A 26452-nucleotide genomic window follows, 5' to 3' on the forward strand; every position below is an offset into this window, starting at 1 on the left:
TGTTATACTGTAGTCCCCACATCAGGGAGAAATGTGTTTCATGTTTGGCTCCTCTTGAACCAAAAACCTATGAGTTAAGTAAGCAAATCATCTGATCCCCAAGCATCCAATATACACGACACTGGTGGAACATATTTGGGCAACCTCAATAACAATTCCCACTTAGAAAGGAAAATGGGAGGCATGGAAGGGCTGGTTTGTAGCAAGTGTGCCCTTCTGTTAGACATGGATGCATCCTGGCATTGTAGGGTGATGCTATTAGAGACTTAAGTCAGCAATTTTCAAACAACATTTTTTTTTGCAAAGCACCTATATGAATTTTAAATAATTTCTTATTCCTGATTTATATTTGAGGTAGCATCTGTTATGTTTAGCATATGTTCAAATAGTTTCACAGGATATAATTGCTAAAGTATTGAAAATAATTACAATTTAAAATTTAAAGCATTATATTTATTATGTATATCCAGTGGAATCCAAAATGTTAATGATTTGGTACCTAGACACCATCATTCGTTTCAAAATATGTCTGAACAACTTTATCTGTAAGTTGGAAACTTTGCATTATTCCTTTTACTATTTGAACTTGTAGTATTATTCTAATTCCTCCACAGAATATTATGCTCATATGAATTACTTTTGTGATTTTATCATGTTTCTCTGCAACAAACATATGTATGCAAATTGGAATTTTATACATTTTTATATTTCATTTAGCAATAAGATTTAATTCTAGAGTTGTTGGGTTGGTTTTTTTGAACTGTGAAAACAACTGATAAGAACAAAATAAGTATATAACGAAGTATAATGGACCAATATTATACATCAAATGCAAATTTTTCCTGGAAATAAATCACATAATGAGATGAATGAATTCTTTTTCCCCCTCCAATTATTTTATGTGTACATGGGTGAGTATAAAATAATGCTAAAATGACACAGGTTTCAACATCCAGTCCACATCTGGTTTTCATTTTAAATGTAAGCACTGAGCCCCTGGTTCATCACTTACAGCAACATCAACACCAATAAATTTTATTGTCCCTTGGGGCCCCAGATGGTTTTATACTCTGGGGCAACCAGTCTGAATGGGTAAATGATGCCTTTCTTTGTCCAGTATGAAAAGGAAATTGTTAAAGAGAGACTAATGTGAGGCCTAGACAGCAGGCAAGTTGTTAGGTAGATCAATTTTAGGATAGGGACCATAAGTTGAAGATCTTGACAATGATTCCTTTGAAACTGCCCAAGCCTATATAAATCTTGGAAAGTCTTTGTGTGCCACAGTTTGAGGATCATTTACTCAAGTCATGTAACTATTTCCTCAGTAAGGTGCTCTCTAATCTTAATGTCATTCGAATACCATATGCCCTGTGAGTAATATGCAGGTTACATTAACAGTAATAACTCAAATTGCACTTAATTTCATCCCCACCTGCTGACAAAACCTCCCATCCTTTGCAAATTCCACCCACCCCATTCCCAACCCAAGCTCCTAAGCAGTGGCTCTGAAGTGTTCACAGATAAATCTACATGGCCCAATGTCCTTCTCCCTGGGATAGGTGTTGTTGAATTAAAGCTGTGCTTTCCACACTTTCACATAGTAAACTTTATTGGAAACCAATCGAATGTAAGTCAAATTTTGTAAGTCAAAAAATATATTATTATGTTGCCAAGTGAGGATCTTTTAAAATATCATACATTATCACCTTTCTTCAACTTGTACAAGAATATTTTAAACATTTTAGAATTACTTATTATGAAATGTTTGAGGCACACAAATGAATATATGTTATATCTATATATATCTATAAAAGCCTAAGCGAGCTTTCGACTGGTGGCTATGAAGCATACTGATCTCCAGGGGGGCAGATGCTTAATACACAGGCATGGAAACAGAGGGAAGGGAGGAGAGGGGAGTGTGGGAAGAGATTAACCAAAGATCTTATATGCATACTAAAGACCCTCAGCCTGGCCTGTGGGGATCAGGCTGAAACTGGCAGTCTGACATCCCCCTGAGGGGTCCCAGATGGTGAGAGGGAGCAGGCCAGGCCAAGAGACCCCACCAGTGCACGAATCCATGCACTAGGCCTCTAGTATATATACACTGAGTGGCCAGATTATTATGATCTCTGAATATATAATAATCTGGCCACTCAGTCTATATCCTATATAATAAAATGCTAATATGCAAATTGTCCCCTTGGTAAGGAGTTCAACTAGCAGGCAGACCGGCCAACGGCCCATGTCCCGACTTCATGCATCAGGCCTGTAATACATATATATATATATATATATATATATATATATATATATATAGAGAGAGAGAGAGAGAGAGAGAGAGAGAGAGAGAGAGAGATCATAATAATCTGAGCATCACATTCAGAGATCATAATAATCTGGTAACTCAGTGTATAAAAGTCACTAGGTAAACATTAAAATGAGTACTCGTGAATCTATTACCCAACTTAAGAACTAAAACATTGCCAGTAGCTTTTTATCTTCATGATCTGTCTCTATCCCATTCCCCGCCTTCCAGAGATAATCACTATCCTGGGTTTGTATTCAAAACTATCTTCCTTTCTTTAATATACACTTTTATCACATGTAGGTATTTCTAAACAACATGTTTAATTTCTTTGTTATTATTCAGCTTGTAAAAATCATATATTCTATGTACTCCTCTGCAACTTGATTTTTTCTTCATTCAATATTTCTAAGATTTGCCCTGGCTGGTTTTGCTCAGTGATTAGAGCATCGGCCCTTGGAACAAAGGATCTTGGGTTCAATTCCTGGTCAAGGGCATGTATCTCAGTTGCAGGTTTGATCCCTAGCCCAGTTGGGGCTTGAGTTGGAGGCAACCAATCAATGTGTCTCTCTCTCTCTCCCCCCTACTCCCTCCCTTCCACTCTGTAAAGGAAAGCAACAGGAAAAATATCCTCAGATGAGGATTAAAAAAAATTAAGATTTAAGGTTCGGCCACAATGTTGCATATCTCTATGGTTTATTTGTTATTACTTGTTATTACTGATATAGAATATTCCATTGGGTCATTCACCATAATTTTTATGCATTCTCCTGAAATGCACATTTCAATTGTTTTAATACTTTTACTATTATAAACAATGTTGCTGATACACACTTGCAAGAATTTCCCTAGGATATATATTCCAAAGAGTAAAATTGCTGGGTATACACATTTTCAACTTTTCAAGGTAGTTCTGATCTTATTTTTAAATTTTTAAAGCTTATTGAACAAATTGACATCCCATCTACCAGTATATAATATCTTTTTGACTTGTATCTCACCAACCCTTATCAAACTTCCTAATATTTACCAATTTAGTGATTATAAAATATTATATCCTTGGGGTGTTAATCTGTATATTGCAAATTTCACATTTTATCTGCTATTTGTGGTCAGTCCTACAATATGCTTATCATTACCTTTGACCATTTTCCAGTAAGATTTTTTTTTAACTTGTGGGGGTTCTTTATAGATAATCTAGGTGTTAATTATTTTTCAGTGGCTGGTAATATATCTTGAATATATCCTTTTAAACACAAGCTTGTCTCATTCAGTTCTCAGTGATCTGTGGGTCCTGTGCAGTTGCCCATAAGTACTGGTATTTTCTGCCTTCATTAGTAATGCCTCGTGTTTGTGTGGGATAAGCAATTTACAAAGCACTCTCACAAATGTTATCTCATTTGAGTCTCATATCAACTTTTAAAAAACAAGCTGGGTATTATTATACTGTTTCATAGATAAGGACAATGAATGGCTTGCCCAAGGTCATAGGGCTAATAAGTCCTCACATGTACTCTATTCCATATCCTTCTTATGATTATATGATGCTTCAGCTCTTTCTGGATTATGGCCTATTCATTTAAGCAAATGCTGTATCTCTGCAAAGCATCTTTACTGCAGTTCCTTCTTTTATTTTGGGTATATAATTCAAAATACAGTTCTAGTCTATGACATTCATTTAAAATTCATTACTTACAATATAACAGATGAATAAAGGAAGTACCACGATAACTTTTAGTAAACTATATATTTTTTTTATTTAAGAGACTCTAGGAGGATATTTTAAATCATAAGTTGCCTGTTCTGAGGCAAATTACACTTTAAAAAATATAGATCTATTATGTAAGAGAGCTGATTTCAAGTTCAGCATTTTATTTTCTTTTGGCCGTTTTTAAAAAATATATATTTTATTGATTTTTTACAGAGAGGAAGAGAGAGGATAGAGAGTTAGAAACATTGATAAGAGAGAAACATCAATCAGCTGCCTCCTGCACACCCCCTATTGGGATGTACCCGCAAACAATGTACATGCCCTTGACCAGAATCGAACCTGGGACCCTTCAGTCCGCAGGCCGACGCTCTATCCACTGAGCCAAACCAGCTCTTTGGCCATTTAGAAAGTTAAAAAGAAGAATATAGGAAATAAAGAAAAGAAAAACATACTTTAACATTTATTAGTATTATCTAAATTGGCTGACCTACCTATGTCAAATATTGATTTTCTATTTAATGGATTATTAAATATTACCTATTTGTTATCTTAAATATAACTAATATTTATGTTATAAAGAAACATTAAAGTGTTGAACTTATAATGGGAAATAATATTGGTAGGACAGTAATTTAATCACTCACTCTCCACCTGAAGCTCCTACACCTGAGCAGTTGGATGGCCATCCATCGACTGTGGGAGCACAAGGAGTTTGGGATGTTGTCTCTCAAATGAGAGATGCCCAAATGTTATCTTTCAAAAATTTGAGCTGGTCAAAGATAGTACTGTACTGTACTTCTTTCTGGGAGTTGTTTCATTCATTCATTCATTCATTCATTTATTCATCATTCATTCATTCATTCAATGTCAAACTTATCCAACCTACTGCATGTGAAATCTGTATCCTTTTGGTAGTTTCTTTGGATCATTCTATTTTTATGTACATTTCATACACCAGAGAAAACCATGTTTAATTAAACTGGCAGTAGCAAGAAAGGACCTGGGGATAATTAAGGAAACAACATTCCTAATCTGAGGTATTTTTATCACCATATAATAATTATATCTTAAGCACTTCCTGGGTACATCCTTTGATGGATAATAAGGAGATAGGGCCACATCATATCTTCTCCATAGAGAAAGATCTTTAATAACAACCATCTATTCTACAGATAATTACTAAGTATGACCTTCCCTGGATCTCTTTCTTTGAGTATTATAAATAAATGATCTCCAGTTATGTATCTAGTATTTACTCATCAAATATTCCTACATCCACATCCAATTTAAAATTGCTTGGTTTGCTCCTGCTTCCATGAAATGATGGTTTCATTAAGTATTTGGAACTGAACCTGAGAGCTGTGTGTCTTATCTGAGGAATAATATATGTCTTCCTGTGTGTACTTTTATGAGTCAGGAACTATACTAGTCTCATGCAGCTCACTTTGAGTAGGGGATAATTATACCACAAAGTGGAAAGCCTAAGAGGTGTGCACTGGGGGGAGAGCACCTGATGACTCTGGAATTCAGATCATTGTTTGGAGAGAAGGAGATGAACCCTGTGTTGGTGATTTTGAGTTCTGAATATTCTACAGCTGAGCTTAAGGATATGGGCCATTTCTGATGACCCAAACACTTCTAATGTAAAGAGAGGGTCATTCCTAGTTGGGCAGCTTCTAATATCACCTAGTCAGTTCAAGGAGGCAAATTACCCATTTGAGAGGAAAGTCATATTTTTAGAAGTACATCTTCAAACCAACTGCTTTTTAAAGGGCCTTGTGGATATTGTGACCATATAATTTAATATCCACTTTGGGACAAGTGGATATTAAATTGGTAGGACATTGAGATTGTTGGGGCATTGAAACAACATATACAAACAGGGTCTATTTCAGGCTAATAAAAAAAAATAGGGTCTTCCTATTTATGGAAGGAAAAATGCCCAAGACCTATGAGTGTAGGGGGGTTGGGGGGTGGGCAGATGGGGCGGGGCTGATTTGGGAGATTCTTCACTCAGGATAAAAAAGGACAAGCCTTTTGGAGGAGAAGTCAGAATAGGCCTGAGACAATGAGGGCCTTAAATCTTTGGCACTACAATTTTGTTGTGTGCTTTTTAAAAGATTCCATACTTTCCCATGATGACTAATAATAGAACTCTTTAATTACAGCGAGTCTTTGTGTGGGCCTTTAGGGACAGCAGTGCTTTAATTGAAAAGAGTCTTTGTGTTGGTCTTTAGAAACAGCAAGAAATGGGGCTCTGGGAAAATCCCCCATGTTGCTGTCACCTTGGATGTTGGTGGGGAAAGAGTGAGGAAAGAGGTCTTCGGCCAGAAAGAACAGACTCCTCTGGTGAGCGGGATCTGGAACTGTAAAGAAACATTGGGGCAAAAGAACAGTCCCTGTAAAATGCCCACATGGTGTCTCATCAGCCTGCCCTGACCCATAAGGCTATGATGTGAGTGCCCCTGTGTGAGTGAGTGCAAGAGCTGGTCACTTGGTTCTTTTGGAGAAAGACCATGGGTTCCTACTGACACCACGTGTCCCTGAGCTGTGTGTGGGAGCTCGGCGGCTGCAGGCTTGAGTCTGTGGCCCCCTTGCTTTGGAAGGCTATGAGTGGGATGCAGGCAGAAGGCCTCCCTGTGCAAAGCTAGTGCCTCAAAAACTATCAGCCCAGCTGAAACTGGTTTGGCTTGGTGGACAGAACATCGTTCTGCGGACTGATAGGTCCCAGGTTCGATTCTGGTCAAGGGCATGTTACTTTAGTTGCCGGCACATCCCCAGTGGGAGGTGTGCAGGGGATAGCTTATCGACCTTTCTCTCCCATCGATGTTTCTGGCTCTTTATCCCTCTCCCTTCCTCTCTGTAAAAAAATTAATAAAATATATTAAAAAACAAAACAAAACAAAACAAAAAAACAAAATAAACAAAATAAACAAAACAAAAAACAAGCCGAAACCAGTTTGGCTCAGTGGATAGAGCGTTGGTCTGCGGACTGAAAGGTCCCAGGTTCGATTCCAGTCAAGGGCATGTACCTTGGTTGCGGGCACATCCCCTGCGGGGGGGTGTGCAGGAGGCAGCTGATTGATGTTTCTCTCTCATCGATATTTCTCTCTATCCCTCTCCATTGCTCTCTGTAAAAAAATCAATACAATATACTATTTAAAAACAAAACAAAACAAACAACAACCAAAACAGCTATCAGCCCATACCTTGAGCTAGGGCAGGTGTGCTCAAGGCAGACCCTTTCCCTCCGCCGGCCCCGCCCACCCCTTTCCCGGCCCCGCCCACACCCCAATCTGTGCCTTAACAGGGCGGCCGCCTCCCCGCGCTGTGAATTCGGGTCTCGGCAAACTTCCGGCGCGGAAGGTGAGGGGCGCGGGCGCGTCCACTGCGCGTGCGCGCCGGCCCCGGCACCGGCAGCCCCTGCGCCCCCTCCCCGCGGCGGGGACTTGGTACGGCCGGGCGGTTGGCGTCCCCCGCAGGCAGGCGGCTGCAGCCCGCGGCGGCAGCGGCGGCGGGTTTTTCAAATCTTCTCTCCGGCGGAGTGGCGGCGGCGGCGCCGGAGATGGAGGGGCTGACCCCGAGGGGCCCCGAGCTCGGCCCGGCGGGGCTGTCCGCGCCGCAGGTGAGTGCGGAGGAGCGGGCCCGGCTTCGCATCCTCGGGCCGCGGTTCCGCCGGGGCGTCGGGGAAGCCCGCACCCGCGTCTCCCCGTCCAGCCGGGGCCAGACACAAAGGGGAGGGCTCGGGAGACTGCACGTTGGAGGGTCTGATGGGGCTTGGGAAGGGGTACACCCTCCCGCCCCCGGCTTCTGGGGGAGGACGCTGGCTCGGGATGGGGACCCGGTGCCGGGGGGGCGGTCTCCGGGCGCCCCTGTCCGCGGCCCCCGCGCCCCCAGGTTGTAGACAACTCGACTCTTGTTGGCAGGTGTAGGTGATGCAGGGGAATGGGAGCCCCTGGGTTTCCGAGAAGCCCGGCCAAGCCCAGGTTGTTGGCTTCACTGGGTTTGATAGGCAACACCTGGACGGGAGCAAGGTCTGTCTGTCTGTCTGTCCCCGACGTGAACTAGGGGGCGGGGCCGAGGGATCCCCTGCAGCCTCTGCAAGTTCTTGGTTTGAGAGTGGATTCGTTTTTGAATCGGATAGAAATCTGTTGGCTAGTGAGCCAGGCAAACGTGTTAGAAACCTTTTTGACTTACTTTTAGACCAGTGTTTCCCAAACTTCTCTCATGATGAGAATCACCTGGTGGAGTTGTTAAACTAGAGAACTTTGGGGAACATATAGGTAAAATTGTATACTTAACTAGTGCTCTATATGTTCCCCAAAATTCTAGTTTAGCACTTCTTAGTTGGGATTCAGGGAATCTGTATTTTAACAACTCCACCAGGTGATTCTCATCATGAGAGAAGTTTGGGAAACACTGCAATAGACCAACATTTATTTCTTGGCAAACTCAGTTATTTAAAATGATATCCTTTCAACACTCGTAAACCATAACTTTAGGTAGGGTCTTTGATAAAGGAGGCTCTTGACTTCCATTTTTCATCCCCGCCGCCTTGTACCTATTTCTGAAGTAGGCAGAACCATATAAAATTGCCAGTTTTGCAGATCAAAAGTTGGTAGGAGGGTAGCAATTTTGTATGGTCCAACATGTTATCTTTGCTTAGAAACCTGTTATCTTTTCTAGAATCTTAAAAACCTCAGCCGATTCAAAATTGGTGGGGAGGCTTCAATAGTACTGGGAGAAAGAAAGCAAAAACATGAAGAATCCTTATGCAAAAAAAAAAAAAAAAAAAAAAAATCCAGTGCCTTTGTCAATAATTTGGACCAGCATTTTCAAGTATTTCAAATATTTTGATGTAAAGTATTTCAGTTCTATCCTATTATGTAATTTATCCTAATTGTTAACAAAAAAAATCTTGATTTCTAGTAAATTGGAGATTTATGCAGGTGTTGTGTAGCCATTTAAGTGTTATTTAGCTTTGTGCAGCAGTAATATTTAGGAATAATACAAAATAGACAAGAGGATAAGGTTATGAAAGAAGTTTAGCTACATGGATTATTTACATGTGGGAAGAAGGTGTAATATTTAATGATGTCTTAGGCAACAAGAGATTGAGTTTTGGAATTCCTTCTGTCAAGATTTTGGATAAAAATTGCAAAATAGTAATAGGATTCAACCTGGCAGGAATATAAGGAAAATGTATACTTGACTAACACTGAATTTTTATTTGGTGTACTTCCCTTGATATTAATAAACTGGCCACATAATAGGAAGAATAGGACCAAAATTTTTGGTCCAATAGTGAAATACCTCTATTCAAACCTTGGAGTTATCCATGACTACTTACAGCATAGAACAGTGATTTTTAACGTTTTTATCTCATGATACACGTAAACTAATTGCTAAAATTCTGCAGCATACCCAAAAGTATAATTTTTGCCCATCTGACAAAAAAAAAATAGTTATCATTTTGATTCATTCATACCACATGACTATTGTGTTGGCTATTGTCTTTGTTTTGTTTTGTTTTTTTTGTTTTGTTTTTACAATCCAAGGCACAAAAGTCAGTGCCTCTCACTAGTTAGGTATTGCATATTTTAAAATTCTTTCCTGGCCCATATGGCTTAGTGGTTGAGCATCAACCTATGAACCAGGAGGTCAGGGCACATGCCCTTGTTACAGGCTCAATCCCCAGTGTGGGGTGTACAGGAGGCAGCCAATCAATTATTCTCTCTCATCATCGATGTTTCTCTCTCTCTCCCTCCTTCCTTCTCTGAAATCAATAAAAATCTATTTAAAAATAAATAAATAAAGTCCATTTAAAAATTCTTGCAGCACATCGGTTGAAAATCACTGGCAAAGAATATTGATTTATTGAATCAGATTACGGTAAAAACAAAGTCTGCTTGTTGTGCACCCTTGAATAAGTTACCTGTCTTTTCTAAAGCGCAGTTTCCACAGTTGTAGAATGGGTAATTTGCCATTCCCAGAAAGCTGTTGGAATTTGAGAACCTCTTTAAAGTACTTACCATAGTACCTGGTAGTCGGGATGTGTTTGAGAGGTGACTCTTCATTAACTTTTGTTCTATTTGAGCAATTGAGACAGTCACCTACCTTTTCTTACAAATGTTTAAGCTTTTTAAGTCTTAATAAAATTTGAGAAGTAATGCAGTCATTGCAGAAAAGTGAATGTATATAGAAACATGAATTTAAGAGTTCTTTCTCCAGTTCCATTCCCCAGAATGATCACTATTTACAATTTCCAGATTACATTCCATATATAAAAATTTCTTAAAATACACATAATTTCCTCTGCAATCGTTGTCATCTTGATTTCTTAACTAATATGTTTTACCTATATCCATTAGGTTACTGATAGTTACTATCTGGATTAGTACAACAGCCCAAGTTAATCAGTACTTAATTAAGTCAGTACTTAATTCCAACACTAAGACCATTTTCTTCGCACTTCCTTTGTGCTGTTCTAGCTCTTAAATCTTAGTATGTTTGTTTTCTATGTAATCTAGATTTTCATTGTTAAGTCATCTCCCTATTTCATTTTCAGCATTGTCTTTTTCATCTTTATCAGCCTGATTAAATATTTATAAGAGCAGGACACTTTCATAGGCTTCTGTTTGACTTGATTCCAAGCAAGCCCTTACTCAGAGAATTAAAGACTTTCCATGTCCCCCACCCCATTCTCTTTTCTTCCTGGAGACTTGCATGTAGATACTTCAAAGAGGGATGGAAATAGGGAAACAGGCTTCTGTCATGGGTCCTGATCAGCCTTGATTCTGCCTTTGTGGTCAAGGAAGCAGCGGTATTGTTTTTAGCTCCTTGTTCTTCCTCTTTGAGGTAATTAAGCATCACCATTGAATGCTCAATGGGAGCCCTCATTACTTTATCATTGTTTTCAGTGTGGATAGCACTAGGCATCAACTCTAACTCCAGGAATACTTTGCAACCCTTATTAGCTAAAGGCAGGTCCTTCAGCTCCATGAAGCCTCTCTCAGCTGGAGTAGTATAGTTTGACGCAGCAGCATAGATGTGAACTGAAAGAAGTTGCATTGATAATAAAACTTGGCTAATAGCCCTCCCAGATTCATATTCAAGCATCCTAGAGAAGGGGAGGTAGAGCCACAGTTTACTAAGTATGTTAATTTGACTCAGTTCAGGATCAGCAAGTTATTTCTGTAAAAGGATGGCTAGAAAATATTTTCAGCTTTGTGGGGCAGGCTGTTGAAATTACTCAACTCTGCCATTACAGCTTGAAAGCCATACAAATGGGTGGGTGTGACCGAGCTACAATACAACTTTACTAAAACAGGCAGCAACCCAGCCATATTTTGCTAACACCTAAAGGTTAGAGTTCTAATATTAATATTTACTAAATATATTTCATTTCCTTAATGAATATTTAATCTTACAAATAAAAACTTTAAGAAACACACAACTGACTTTACTTTTTTTTCCCCCTCCACTACAAAACCTCTATACTTTTGTAGCCTTTATCAATAAGTGATGAAGATAAAATAGTCTTCATTTACAAAATGGAAACCCTGGAAGCCTGAACTGATTTTTTAATGTGGCTGTGGCCATCTACTGGTTCCTTAAGGTTGTTGCAATAGATGGTTGTGGAATTTCAAGTAATCCTGCAGTCATTCTCATTCTCATTCTCATTCTCATTCTCATTCTCATTCTCATTCTCATTCTCATTCTCATTCTCATTCTCATTCTGGCTGTACACTGAGTCACCAGGGGAACTTGGTGCGGGAGGGGTGGGCGATGCTCAGGCTTCCCCTTCAGAAACACCAATTGTTTTGGGGTAGGTCATGAGTTTAGGCACTTTTCATAAGGCTTTCCTCTCTGACTGAGGTAATTCTAATGTGCAGCCACTTCTCTGAACTTCTTGTGCTAGTTCAACTGGCTGCCTCACTCTAGCATTTAAAAAGCAAAATTGAATTTAATGACACCAGATGGTACTTTCTTATATTTGAGTTCTGGCTGAAGCTATTCATCCCAGCTTCAAGTTGCTACCTATGTGTACTTTCCAGTACTAACCAGCCTGCCAGAGTTTATTTCTATGGACATAGATAGTCCTTATAAATAATTACTGATTACAGTAAAGAAGAATTTACTTTGTGGCTGAAAAGTCCTAAAAATATGAAATGGAGTTGATGCCTAGTGCTATCCAGTGTTTCCATCTTGTAAATGAAGACTATTTTATCCTCATCACTTATTGATAAAGGCTACAAAAGTATAGAGGCTTTGGAAATAGTGGAGGAAAAAAAAAGTAAAGTCAGTTATGTGTAAAGAAGGAGCACCAGCGAATGACTGCACTTGTATAGTATACCACTTTTGAGTTATACTACAAAAGAGGATATGTATGTGGTCATTACATGATGAGATTACAGGAGGTAATTAAACAGACCTGTTTTCTGCATGTGACTAATATATTTGACTGATTGAGTAGTCATTTACTTCAGTTTCTCTTTGTGTAATCTTCATAGACTATTGCTCTCCTAACTTCAGCTTTTCTTTTTGAAAAGACTGAACTTTATTGTTACTAGATTATATTCATTTAACCCTTTGCACTCCGAACCATTCTGGACATTGGCTACCAGCTACTCGACTCTACTTTGCGAAACGTGCGTTGAATTAAAATTTAGATTTTGATCCAGTTAAAAGATAAATTATAGTATTAATTTTTTACCACATAAGCCAGGATGGTCAATTTCATTTAAAACTAGACATATTGGAGCATTATTACATGTTTGTAGTATAATAAAGTATCTGATGATTTATAATTTTTAAAAAGCCACTGCAAATTAAATGGAATAAAAGGCTTTTCGCATCTAAAATGATTAAGTAGTTTTATGGTGACTCTTAAAACTAAAATATATCCAAAACTGTACTCTAAATCTCTGTTCCTTTTTTTTTTTTTTTTTTTCTTAGCTACAAGGTAGCTAAAACTTCTGACATTTTCTAAGTACAGTGCTTTTGCTCTTTTGCTTTTGAGATTTTACTTACATTGCTTATTATAACAAGTAGCCTTTTATCTCCTTGATGCTAACCCTTAGTTTCTTTATTCAGCATCTGCTATTTTAGAAAATGTTTATCCTTGGTTAATTCAGTGTCATCAACCACATCTTGCCATCCCATAATATAACATATATCATGTGCTATATTGTTCACATTAGTGGTTATATTATTGTGTTTATTCCCTAAAACTACCATAAATTTGTGGCTTAACACAACAGAAATTTATTATCTCATAGCTCTGGAGGCCAAAGTTCTGAAATCAGGGTATCCACAGGGCCGTGCTTCCCCTGAAAGCCCTGAGAGAGAATCCTTCCTTGTTTTTTCCAGCTTCTGGTAGTCACTAGCCATCTTCGGTGATCCTTGGTTGAGTCTCATTACTTCAATCTCTGTCTCCATCTTCACATGGAATTCTCTTTGTGTGTCTTTCTGTGTCTTCACATGGCATTCCTGTAAGGGTGCCAGTCATTGAATTTAGGGCCCACACTAATTCATTATGACTTCATCTTAAGAAATTACATATGTAGAACTCTGTAGCCAAATAGGGTCACATTCTGAGGTTCCAGGAGGACAGGAATATTTGGGAGACATTATTCAACCTCGTACAGTCATGGTAAGAATATTTAAAGGTTTTCACCTTTTTTTCTGTTCTCTTTATCCAGTAGATTGTAAAGACTTCCTAATATAGCAATAAATTAATGTTTTGCAAGGAGCTTTTAAAAATAGCTATATTTTTGCCCTGGCTGGGTAGTTCAGTTGGTTAGAGCATTGATCCAATATTCTAAGGTTGCAGGTTCAATCCCCAGTCAGGGCATATACAGGAATCACCCAGTGAATGCATAAATAAGTGGTGCAACAAAGCAACATTTCTTTCTCAAATCAATTAAATATCTATACATTAAAATGTTACTTTTCTAATAGATATAAAATTATAATGATATCTTGTACATTTTTCAGATTTTAGAGGCAAAAGAAATGTTATAACTTGGATTTTTGCTGTCTTTTAAAAGGCCTTTCTCTCTCTCTCTCTCTCTTCTTTTTAAGGACTGCAGTATTCAAGAAAAAATAGATTTAGAAATTCGAATGCGACAAGGAATATGGAAACTTCTTTCTCTGAGCACTCAGAAAGACCAGATTTTACTTGCAGTAAAAAATCTCATGGTGTGCAATGCTCGAATAATGGCTTACACATCGGAACTACAGAAATTAGAAGAAAAGATTGCAAATCGAAGTGGAAGATGGTTAGTAGCACATTTTATGGCTCCTACTGTACTCCTAATTTGAATTCAAATTCAAAATATGATATGATTTAGTCTTAAGGCCGAGTGTTAAATCATCAAAGCCTTTAAAAAATAAGTATACTGGCCCTGGCCAGGTGGCTCAGTTGATTGGAGCACCTTCCTGAACACCAAAAGGTTATGGGTTCGATTCCTGGTCAAGACACATTACTTGGGTTGTGGGTTCAATCCCTGGTTGGGGTGTGTACAGGAGACAACTGATAGATGTTCTTAGATATTTCTCTCTCACTCTGTTCTCACTTTTAAAAATCAATTTAAAAAACATATCCTCAAATGAGGATTAAAAAAAAATACACTTAAGTAGCTCCTGAATTCATAAATATTTTGACAGTAGAGCTAAGACTAAACTTACTGCTAAGGCATCAGTTTTATTGTGTTTAGTACTTTCAGATTATAAAATGAAGTAAGCAAGAACTGACAGTATTTTAAGAAGAACCAAGACTAATAAAAAGGTACCAGCTAAGAGTAATGGAAACTTAGGTGTATAAAATGAAATGAGTAGACAGCAGAAATTAAAAGATATAAAACCTTAAATGGAAGGGAACTAAAATCTGCTAGCACATCATCTTCATTAGGTTAACATAAGTCTTAGAGAGGCAGGTAACTTACTCAAGGACATGTAACTGGCTAGTGACAGAAGCTAATGAGACGGTATTTAGGATTTCCTCAGTAACTTCTGTTTCTTGTTCTCTCTGTCACTCACTGCTGCCCTTCTGGATCCGGTCTAGGATTTGTGAATGAAATTTACATCATATCCTATTTGCAATGTTAGGTCTTATTTGGACCTAAGATTTGACTCAATTTGGTGGCTATATGTTGATTTTTTTTTAAAATTATATTTTTATTGATTTTTTTACAGAGAGGAAGGGAGAGAGACAGAGAGACAGAAACGTCGATGAGAGAAACACCGACCAGCTGCCTCCTGCACACCCCCTACCGGGGATGTGCCCGCAACCATATATGTTGATTTTTTAATATAAACTAGAGGCCTGGTACATGAAATTTGTGTATGGGGGTGGGGTGTCCCTCAGCACAGCCTGCACCCTTTTGCAATCCAGGACCACTGGCTCCTAATCGCTTGCCTGCTTGCCTACCTGCCTGATCGCCCCTAACCATTCTGCCTGCCTGCCTGATAGCCCCTAACTGCCTCTGCCTGCCTGCCTGATCACCCCTCACCACCTCTGCCTGCCTGCCTGATTGCTACTAACCACTCTGCCTGCCTGCCTGATCACCCCTAACTGCCTCTGCCTGCCTGCCTGATCACCCCTCACCACCTCTGCCTGCCTGCCTGATTGCTACTAACCACTCTGCCTGCCTGCCTGATCGCCCCTAACTGCTTGCCTGCCTGCCTGATCGCCCCTAACCGCCTCTGCCTCTGCCCCCATCAAGGTGGCTTCATCTGGAAGGACGTCTGAAATGGTGTCCAGACGGTTGTTTGGCTGTCTGGTCTAATTAGCATATTATGCTTTTATTATTATAAATAGTCTTACATCACCCATTTTTAATCATTCTTAAAGCTCCAGCACTGGTAAAAAATTTATTTTAGACATTAATTGCCTTTGGGCTATTCATAGTGCTATTATATTCTTGAAAACTAAGGTAAAAACAAGGTCAGAGAAAGGTTTTGGTAAAAAAAAAAAAAAAACGTTGATGGGATTGATACAATATAGCCTTGTGTATTTCCTTGGGATAGTTATTTAATCTCTTTGTGTCTCATTTTTTTTTTATTACAGTGGGCATAGTACTGTTTACATTGGAAAATTAAGATTATACATAAAAAGCCTATTGTAATACCTTTTACATAATTAAATACTCAACAAATGTCAAATAATTTTTATTATTTATTCCTGGCCTTATAAAATGAAATTACCCCAATATCATAATATAGGAAAATTTTCAAATAGACATGCATTGGTTTAAGTCAATGCTTCTCAAACTGGGTCACAGGATTATGTGTCAGGAGATATGCAAAGCCATAGAATAAATATGGCATGCCTTCTTATACTATGAATTTTTAAGAAAAGCATGAGAAATTTAGAATTGTGGCATAGTTTGGGTTTATTCTATCAGGGGAATATATGTTCCTTCTCCCAGCCTTTATAAGGGCATTTTATCAAGGGGGCTAGTTCAGTGGAAAAGTTTAAGAAGTACAGTGCAGGACTAAAAGTATATCATCTCTCAAAGTTATATGGAATATCCCTCTAGGAATCATACCTGTCCTCCATATTTATATTATTTAAATATTTACTGTAGGCCATGGGGGATATATTCCAAAATCCTCACAAACTGCAGATAGTACCAAATCCTATTCAACTTCTTCAACTCTGCTGGAAATGTTATAGCATCATCTTCATCAGTAGACACAGCCTCTTTAGTAATTTTTATACATTTTCAATTCAAAACTGTTCTTGAATCTATATAACCATCCCTATTTACAGTTAATGGCTTTGTGTCCCTTGTTTCAGGGAACCCCTTGCTTAAATCCTATAGGCTCCGCGCTCTCTGGCATAAAATGTTGCCATCAATTGGAACACATTTTCTGTTCATTTCTTCTACCCACAAATTTAATGCCTTGTACATCGTAACTAAGCACTTATACTGTGGCAGTAGCTTTGTGACAGCAAAAGTAGCACAAATTTCTTTTTCTTTCATAATTTCATGGCTAGATTTGTTTTTATTGCAGATCTTGGTAACCTCAGCATATGATTTTTTTCTTGCTTATAAAATTGAGCACTTTTTCACTAAAAGAAGTATTTTGTGGCTTTTCTTTACATATCCAAATTGCCAGAACACTACTCTTGTGCTTTGGGACCATTAAGTAAAGTAAAGGTTACTTGAACATAAGCACAGTTAGTCTGATAACCCTGATGGCCCCTACATGACTAACAGACAGGTAGAGTATACATTGTGGGTATGCTGGATAAGGGATGATTGGTTTACCAGGTGGGACAGAACGGAATGGTGCCAGATTTTATCACACTGCTGAGAAATGCATGTAGTTTAAAACCTATGAATTTTTATTCTGGATTTTTTCATTTAATATTTTTGGACTGCAGTTGACACTGTGGAAAGGGAAACCTTGGATAAGGGGAAACTACTATAAAATAAATTGTGAGTTTTCTTAATATGGCCGTATGACTTTTCTAATGTTGCTGACTAATAAAAATGTTAAATAAGTTGAATCCCTGTTGGATATATATATGAAAGATAGGAAAAATATCTTGGACTCTCTACTGAAGGATGTATATGATTTAAAATTTTTTTCTGATTATCTTTGATAGATGAAAATAGCTTTGATGCTATACACATTTATAGTCAATCATATAAAAAGTCCCCCTTAATCTAATTATTTCTATTTTAAAAAAACTGAGTTTTCTCTATTCTTTTGTGTATAACTTAATTTTATGTACAGATATAACCCGAGTTCACTGATTGAATATAATTGGAAAGTATAGTTCTTGCCTTCTTACTACATAAAAATGATCTAAAGATTAATAAGAGTATAATAATAGGCTTTTTTGTTCCTTGAAGAAAATTATGTAAATTATGCCATGTGATTAGTCAAATATTTACCAAATAGCTACTACTTATAGAACATTTACTAAGTACTGTGCTAGTATATCCAAATTAAAAACAAAACAAAACAGGATTTGTCAAAATATGAGACTATATGAATATTCCAAGGTCAGATATTTTTTCTTTAAAGACTTAGCAGTCTATTCCTGAAGTTGGTTTTAATAGTCTTTAAGGTAGAAAAATGTTCTGTTTTTACATTGCTATCAGAGTTAAAATAGCATTTTCATGAGTCTTCTAATACTAGTCTACTTTTCTAAAATTTATGATAAAATGTAAAAAATTTAATACAGAATACATCTAGATTTTTTTCATAGAAGAATCAAATCAGTATGAAATGGTATAATTGAAAAAGTTTAATAGAAAAATTGGATCTAAATGTTCTAGTTCATATGGAGATTGGATAGAGTTTAATTAGGTGAGTAGGAGAAATCAGCATTCCAAGAAAGGAAAATAATAAAAAACTGAGGGTGGAAGATGAGCGTGAATTATTTAGAATAGTGAAGAGATATGTTTGTTGAGGCTAAAGATCAAGCCAAAGTTGAAAAGGAAAGGATGAGAGAATAGCAAGATTTAAGAAAATTTGGAATGCTGGCAAGTTCATTGGTATTGACAGCCTTTCTAGGTGCCAGATATTATACTGAGATGTTCACACATACCACTTTACAAACAGAATGATATAAACCTCTTTATTAAATAGACATTGGGACAGAAATATTAGTTAACTGGTTCACAGGGCACACTGTGACTCTGTGGCCAGGATGTGAACCCAGATGAAGCCCGAGTACCTCTCAGCTGCCAAAAGAAGCCCATGTGTTCTGTACAACCCTAAGCTGCCCTGGTGTGTTATTACAGGCTTTACGTCATTTCATTGTTTGTTTATTCTGTTTTCTGCAGAGATTTCATAAAATGAATGTTTGGGGAGGTTATCTTGCAGTAGAGTATTGAAAAGGATGGTTAGACAAAAATACTTGAAATAACCAATTTTTAGGAAAAACATTTAAGAATAGGCACACATAGGAGTGATGAAATAGTATTTGATGACAGAATTCAGGAGATCAAAAGTAGTACATGAGATTTGTGCTTTTCTAATAATCTTCACTCAGTTCTCTCAATTTACTAAAGTAAGAAAATATTTCACTTCATTTTACAGCCTTTTAAAAATAATATATTTTTACTGATTTCAGAGAGGAAGGGAGAAGGAGAGAGAGATAGGAACATCAATGATGAGAGAGAATCATTGATTGGCTGCCTCCTGCACGTCCTCTACTGGGGATTGAGCCCATAACCCAGGCATGTGCCCTTGACCAAAATCAAACCTGGGACCCTTCAGTTCCCGGCTTGACACTATCCACTGAGCCAAATCAGCCCGGGCTTAAAGCCTTCTTAAGTCAGGGTTCTAGGAAAGAATTAAGCCTTAGTGCCCCAAGTCATGGCCTGTATATAATAACTTTTGTGTACATAGAATAGTTGCTAGTTTTGTACCATTCTTGGGAAAATTGAGACATTTTTCTTTTGTTTAGATGAAACGTCAGTTATATAGCCATTTTGTGTGGTTTTATTTTGTTTTGTTTTTTTAGAACATATCTGAGAATATCAGTAGCTGGTCAAACATCCTATTACCATAATGTTCTAATTATACATTAAAGTTTTGTTCTCAAAAATTCTGATGTTTTAGTTCCTTTCACATAAACTCCAAGTTAAATACTGAGACTAAAAATAGAAATATTTACAAAGTAAACCTTGTATTTATGTAACATTTTAAAGAATGATTTAGAATACAGCCATGCTGTATTAAGTTATTATCTTTAACTTAATAAACATATCCTCGGGTAAGGATTTTTTAAAAGTGTGACATGGAATACATATAAAATATTATTTCATTTAGCAGCAACAAGATAGGTAGATATTTCCCCCCAATTTACAGACGAAGATGCTAAAAGTAAGAGGTTAATAACAACTCATTAATGTAACAAGTTATTGGTGGTTAAGATTCAACCCTGAGACTTTATAGTCTTAATCTACTAAATCTACTACCTGCTCCATCAAAATGACCATATCCTATTTAATTTCATTCAATATTTACATTTATTGAGTGCCTTAGAATGTACTATATATACTAGGCACTAGTGATTCAGCAGTGAACAAAATAGACAAAAAGCCTTATGCTTACAGAGCTTACATTTTAGCACAGCCCCAATCTGCAACCTATCTTTGTTTAAACTACTGAAATACTTTATTTGGCTTTGCAAAAATAATACTAGTCAAAGTCACTTATAGGATCTAATTATATATACCATTTAACATTATTGTGATTTTAATAATGCCACAATAATTTCTTATAGTCGCTTATATACTATAACTTAAAAATAAGAAAATGTGTAGGTTGCAAGTGGAAACTGTATACTGCTGGTAGTTCTGCACGTTCAGCGTAATGTAGAGTATTTTCGCCCTACGTCGGAACCCACCTACATAAGCACCTACGTCACTCAACTGGACACATACACAGCAGTAATGAAGTGAAACAGTAAAAAAAAAAAAATTTAAAAAGATAGCAATTCCTGACGTTTAGTTGTGGTAAATAAATAATAAAAAACATAAAACACATATATACATACGTCAAAATGACAGAAATTTTTTTTTTTTAAATAAATGGGAGATGGCAATGTAACCAGGAAATAATGTACGTAACCCGAGGACGGCCTTTATATTAAAGACATTACTGATTTTATTTTTTAAACTTGATATCATTTAGTGTCTGTTGAAAAGCATTTATGTCAAGGTTTGAAAGAGAAAACTCATCTCAATTTAAGATACTTTGAAGGTATTGATTTTACCACATAGTTTTAGAATGGTCTAAAAACCCATGTTAAGCATTTCAGTTTTCACTGATTTGCATTGGAGGTGAAGGATATTATAACCTGCTTTCAAATAATAGAATCCCATTTAGAATTCTTTTACTACTTCATTAAGACAATATAGAATACTTTAACCATTGTGCTATTTCTCATCATAGCTTGTTAATTTTGGCAAAGAAATGCTATTTTACATTTTACAATATAGGGTAATCTGTAGTCAGTCAATTTTAATACAGATTTTTGAGCAACAAAGTGGCTGATTGGCACCCTCTGTTGGTCATTTTATTTACCTACAGGCAGCAATATAAAGTTTAGAAGTTTGTCTTTTATATTTTTACCTATCTTTTAAATTAGCACAAGTCTCAGCAAAATAATACTCTTAAGCTGGGTTTCTAAGAATAAGACTCACTATTATTTAGCTGTACTTTTGTTTGAATAATTTTGTGGTTATTTGCTTTTTCCTCAGGCTGGCTCTCTAATTATAGCATTTAAGAATTGGCATTAACATTGCAGATTTTCCAAACAAGTATTTATTTAACTGTAGCAAACTATTAGCTACAGTAGCACATTATTAACAGATAATGTTTAACAATTTCATTGTCAATTTGGATTAATTAGAAAATATTACATTTTAGCATTCTAAATAACAATTTGAGGAGTTATTGAATTGAAAATCAAGCTTTAGAAAAATGAGGCTAAATTACTTTACTTCCTTTCTAATTCTTTTATTATGACAGACTTAATTATTTTGTAAGATTACATAGTTAATTGGATTTATATTATAGTTTGATATTTGTACATAATAAGTTTGTTGACTAGTCCTGGTAATACCTATGTAAGCAATTTATAATTATAGGGAAGAAAGCTATACTTTGCCAGGTGGCTGAATGGTTGGGAAGGGAAATTTTTTGGGGGATAAATATTCAAGTTTGCTTTTGGTGATTCTAGTATTTCAGAATATTACTTGCCTGCCAAAGCCTCAAGTTTAATCCAATTTAATAATAGCTAATGGATCTCAACTTGAGCATAATCTATGGCTTATTCCATAACACTCAAGTTACTTACCATATTAAAGCTTCCTTATGTTTTTCATTGAAATAAATATTTTAAGAATTTATATTATTCATTGCTTATATAGGTGTTTTCAGAAATATTACTTACAAATGCCAACCACTATATGCATATTGTATTTCTTTTTCCAATTGAGGAAAGTGAGATTTGTTTTTGGACTTGTCTGTATATTATTTTCATCAAAATATATAATAGTAGACTATTCAATTGAATTTTTCACTCTATGATGAAGTAATAAGCAAGTTAATGTTCTTCAACATGACAAACTAAACTCAAGTGTAAAATGTAGAACTTGACTCTTAAATTTGTGATTTAATGAAACATTATATGAAATAATCAGTGAGTACTTCTATTTTCCACTAAGTGAATTTTTTATTTCTATATATAAAAGCCCAGCAACCGTTATGGTGGAACGACCGCAGTGACCAGAACAACCATCGCTATGACATGCACTGATCACCAGGGGCAGACAATCAATACAGGAGCTGCCCCCTGGTGGTCAGTGCAGAAGCCAGGCTCAAGACAGGCGAGCACAGTGGTGGTGGCGGGAGCCCTCCTGCCTCTCCAGCAATGTTAAGGAGCAGACTAGTAAGCCAAGCGTTAAGGAGTGAGCAGGCAAGTGGTATGGAGTGAGCAGGCGGGCAAAAATCAAAGGACTTGTATACATGCGTATAAGTACAACCAACGGACACAAACCTCTGGAGAGGGAGGGTATATATGGAGGGGGGGCAATGTTAAAATATGTACATAGATAATAATTTAATAAGGAAATGTAAAAAAAAAAAAAAAAGGAGTGAGCAGGTGGGACAAGTGATCAGGCAGGTGATTAGGGGCAAGGGGTCCCGGATTGCGAAACGGCGCAGGCCGGGCTGAGGGATAACCCCCCTCCTGTGCATGAATTTTGTGCATCGGGCCTCTAGTTTTACCATAAATACTGGTGTGATCATAAAAGATAGGATTCTGAGAATGTATGTCTTTAAGTATACTACGTTACTCTAGTTATACTAATTTGTGAGTCTATAAACACCACGTAAGTGTCCCATATAAGCTTATCAACTTAAGTACAGTAGTAGATCATTTTAGCTTATATGAAGTTTATCTTACCTATAATTAAAAAAAAAAAAAAGTAGGCTGTTATATTTTATTTTTAAATTTGGGCACATGACAATGAATATATGCAATCTTTTAAAACAAGCGTCCTGAATGAAATGCAATGAGATGTAGTCATTCTCTTCTGAAAATTAGTTACCGTAGATATATTTTAAGCTCCCACCCACTGTTTCTATAAAAGCCCTCTTAGAAAATTAAACAGGCCTTGGCCAGGTAGCTCAGTAGGTTAGATTGTCAACCTGCTACACCAATGTTGCAGGCTTGGCACATACAAGAATAAACCAGTGAATACATAAATAAGTGGGAAAACAAATTTTTGTTTCTATCTCCTCCCCTTCCCTCCCTACCTCTCTCCTTCCCTCTTATCACTCTAAAACCAATAAATTACAAAAACAAAAAAGAAAATTAAACAGTATTCAACTGAAAAATTTCTATCTTATAAATATTTGAAGTACCTGATTAAGTTAGCCAGCAGTTAATTAGCTAACCAATTTAAAAAAATACAGACCAAGAAAAAGTGCAAAGAAGAATACTCTAGGAAATACTGCTCTAAAAATGGAATGCCAATCTCTAAATGTAGGATATTAGGAAATAGGAATATTAGAGAAATATTTAAGGATGGAACTGATTTGGTCTAATAGAAAATAACTATTTTAAAATATTGTTTTTTAATGGTAACAGTATATTGTAAAGTCAGACCTGGAAGTGTTTTGTTACCCTAAGAATTTCCTTGAGACTTTTTTCTATTGTCATGATATTTTCTACATTTTATTCTCTCTACAGAGCCATCCCTTCCTTTTTCCACCTTAGATAATTTATTATTTTAGTATATGCTTAGTTTGGAATGTCAAAGAAATGAAATAGTATCTTGCTGAATATAAATACACAACAGAGTAAATTTAAAAATTGTTATATTTTATAAGGATAAGGTACTCCTTGGCAGCAAGTTCATGGTTGAGAGGTTGTTAACTTTGTCCAGCAACTGTTATCTGGTAAACTAGAAATATAATTCATGTAATGGTGACCCAAGGTATTTTACTTTCTGGGACCTGGACAAATATTGTACATATTGTTTATAAATGTTAGTAATCACAAAAGGCTTTCATGGTAGCATAAGCCAGTATATAGTCATCAGGGAAGGAAAAGCTTATGTGAAAGTCAAAGGAAATAGTTCTGTATAGTATTTACCTTAAAGCCAGCTTGCTGTTGACTAAGCATCGTAAATTTGAGTCAGGTAGTTCATATTAACTGGAAGTCATTATTACCCATGGATGCATATTTGCTTTTCATATTTAGATATTAGAAAAGACCTTCTAATAAGCAATTGTTTGAACAATCTTTCGCAAAGATTTCACAAACAATCTTTCATTAGGTTTTTTTCTTTTGACAGTGATGTGAATTTTGAAAGTAAAGAACGAACAGCATGTAAAGGAAAGCTTGCCATATCAGGTAAGCTTTAGATGATTTTTATATTGCTGAATAAGTTTTATAAAGTAACTTTTTCTAGAGTTGGTGGGATTTTTAATTTCCTGTGTCCATTCTCTTCATTTTATTTTACATACCTCTATCAGAATATTTGTTCTAAAACATTTTCACCATTATGCTTCACATTATAGAACTTTACAAACTGTTTCATATATATTACATATATTGTATAGTTTTCTTCTTAGTGCAGCTTTGTGAAATACGTAGGTAGTTCTCTTTTTCTTTAGACTCAAAGGTTAAATGATTTCCTGTTAGTGGTTGACTTGGGCTGCAGTCTCAAGTCTTTTGACTCTCCATTCCTTTTCTGCTCAGAAGTTTCAATGTTTTTAATGTTTGTCTGGACTAGAAGTTCCATGAGGGTTGGCACTATGGTTGCTTTGTTCATCTCTGTATACCCCGAAGCTAACACAGTTTTTGCACATAGTAATTGTTCGGTGACTATTGATTGGATGGATGATTGGTCTTCATTGCCCAAAGAATAAAGACCAAACTTTTCCCCCTGAGTTTTTTATTCTGACTCAACTATTTTTCTAGCCATATTTTCTACTATTCATATCCATAAGCTGTCTGCTTTAGCAAGACATATCTCTCCTCATGCTTCTGACACTCAGCTCTCAAAATAACGATACTGTCTTCAGGATCTGTTTGCTCATCTATAAAGTCTTCTCTGTTATTACAGCTAGAAATGTTTCCTCTTGTCTGAATTCCTAATGCAGTTAGGAGACCCTTTACCACTAGATGGCACTTATGCTGTGTTGTCTCAGTTTCTCCAAACTGTTAAGGAAGCTAAAGACAATGGCTTGGCTATGCCACGGATTGAAGTGAATTCATGGCTGACTAGTGTGTACACTAGTTAGATACTGCACTGTGTACAAATACTGGAAACAACAGACCCCCATTTGTCCTTAAGTAATAACTGGCCAAAAGCCTTCTTTTCTTAGCTCCAGGAACCTTTCTGCTGCATTTCAGGCCTTCTCACCCAAGGGATTTTTTTTTTTTTTTTTTTTAGAAATGTTCTATGGATAATAAAAAATTCTCATATAGGAAGGATAGACCTGAATTTTACAGAGGATGTAATTGTCCTAAACCAGAGAAATTGCCTTCAGCAAAAAAATTTGTCAGAAATAAAACACTGAACTATATAAAAATTAGTTGCTTGTTTTACAGTTATATATATTTGTGTTTTCATCTTTCTAATTATAAGACTAGAATAAAACATGTTTTATACCACTTATATCCTTTTAATACCAAACATAGTACTTTTACATAGTAGTTGTTCACTAAATTTAAAATATTTTAATGTGATAGATAAAAAATATTGTAGATCTCAAAAGGGGATTTTCTAAAAATACTTAAACATAACCCTTCATTTCTTGCTCCTGATACAGTGCTACTCAGTACACAAATGAGATATATTAAATTGCTTTTGAATACTCAGGTGACATGACAGAGTTAATATATGTTGTCATTTGATAATGGTTTATCGACCACAGCAATTCATGAAATTAGCCTTAACTGTACATTTAGAAGAATGCCTAAGCAAAAGCATATAAAGAGAAAAACTAGTGTTCTGACCACAGATACTCAAGTGTAGAAATTAAACTTATTTCTTCATGTGTTCCTTTTTTCCAAAAGATAATTTTAAATTAAATGAAGGAACCGAAAGTATCCAAAAATGGGATGCATGTGTAATTACTTTTCTTCCTTGCTTAACTTAATTATATCTCATCTGTATATTTGTAAAAACAAAGGAAATTAAAAACTAATTCACCTTTTTTTTTTTAAATAATTTTTTCTGAGATTGATTGCCTGTAGATACCTGGGTTTTTCATTTCCAGATTGACCACTCACTGGGTAGATCTTTATAAAAGTTAAAAAGAATAATTGAGGTTTATTCTGATTATTTCTTCTAAACATGAAATAATTACATTGTAGTAAAGTCTGAGCTCACTTGCTGGCTACTAATTCAGTGACTAAAGCCAAATCAGTATACAAAGTG

The 26452-nt window shown here is 36.4% G+C and overlaps 1 protein-coding gene across 1 annotated transcript in view; it reads left to right on the forward strand.

The window, feature by feature from the left end:
- The first annotated feature begins 7314 nt into the window (after window positions 1-7314).
- RTKN2 (rhotekin 2) overlaps window positions 7315-26452 on the forward strand; it is a 69282-nt gene continuing 50144 nt past the window's right edge. Inside the window, exons 1-3 of the mRNA XM_084903962.1 lie at window positions 7315-7641; window positions 14103-14299; window positions 24359-24417. Coding sequence (XP_084760088.1) covers window positions 7582-7641; window positions 14103-14299; window positions 24359-24417 — 316 coding nt within the window. The 5' untranslated portion in view covers window positions 7315-7581. The remainder of the gene's footprint in view (window positions 7642-14102; window positions 14300-24358; window positions 24418-26452) is intronic.

Source organism: Pipistrellus hanaki (assembly GCF_964339955.1).
Source record: "Pipistrellus hanaki genome assembly, chromosome: 14".
In the NCBI taxonomy this organism is placed as follows: Eukaryota; Metazoa; Chordata; class Mammalia; order Chiroptera; family Vespertilionidae; genus Pipistrellus; species Pipistrellus hanaki.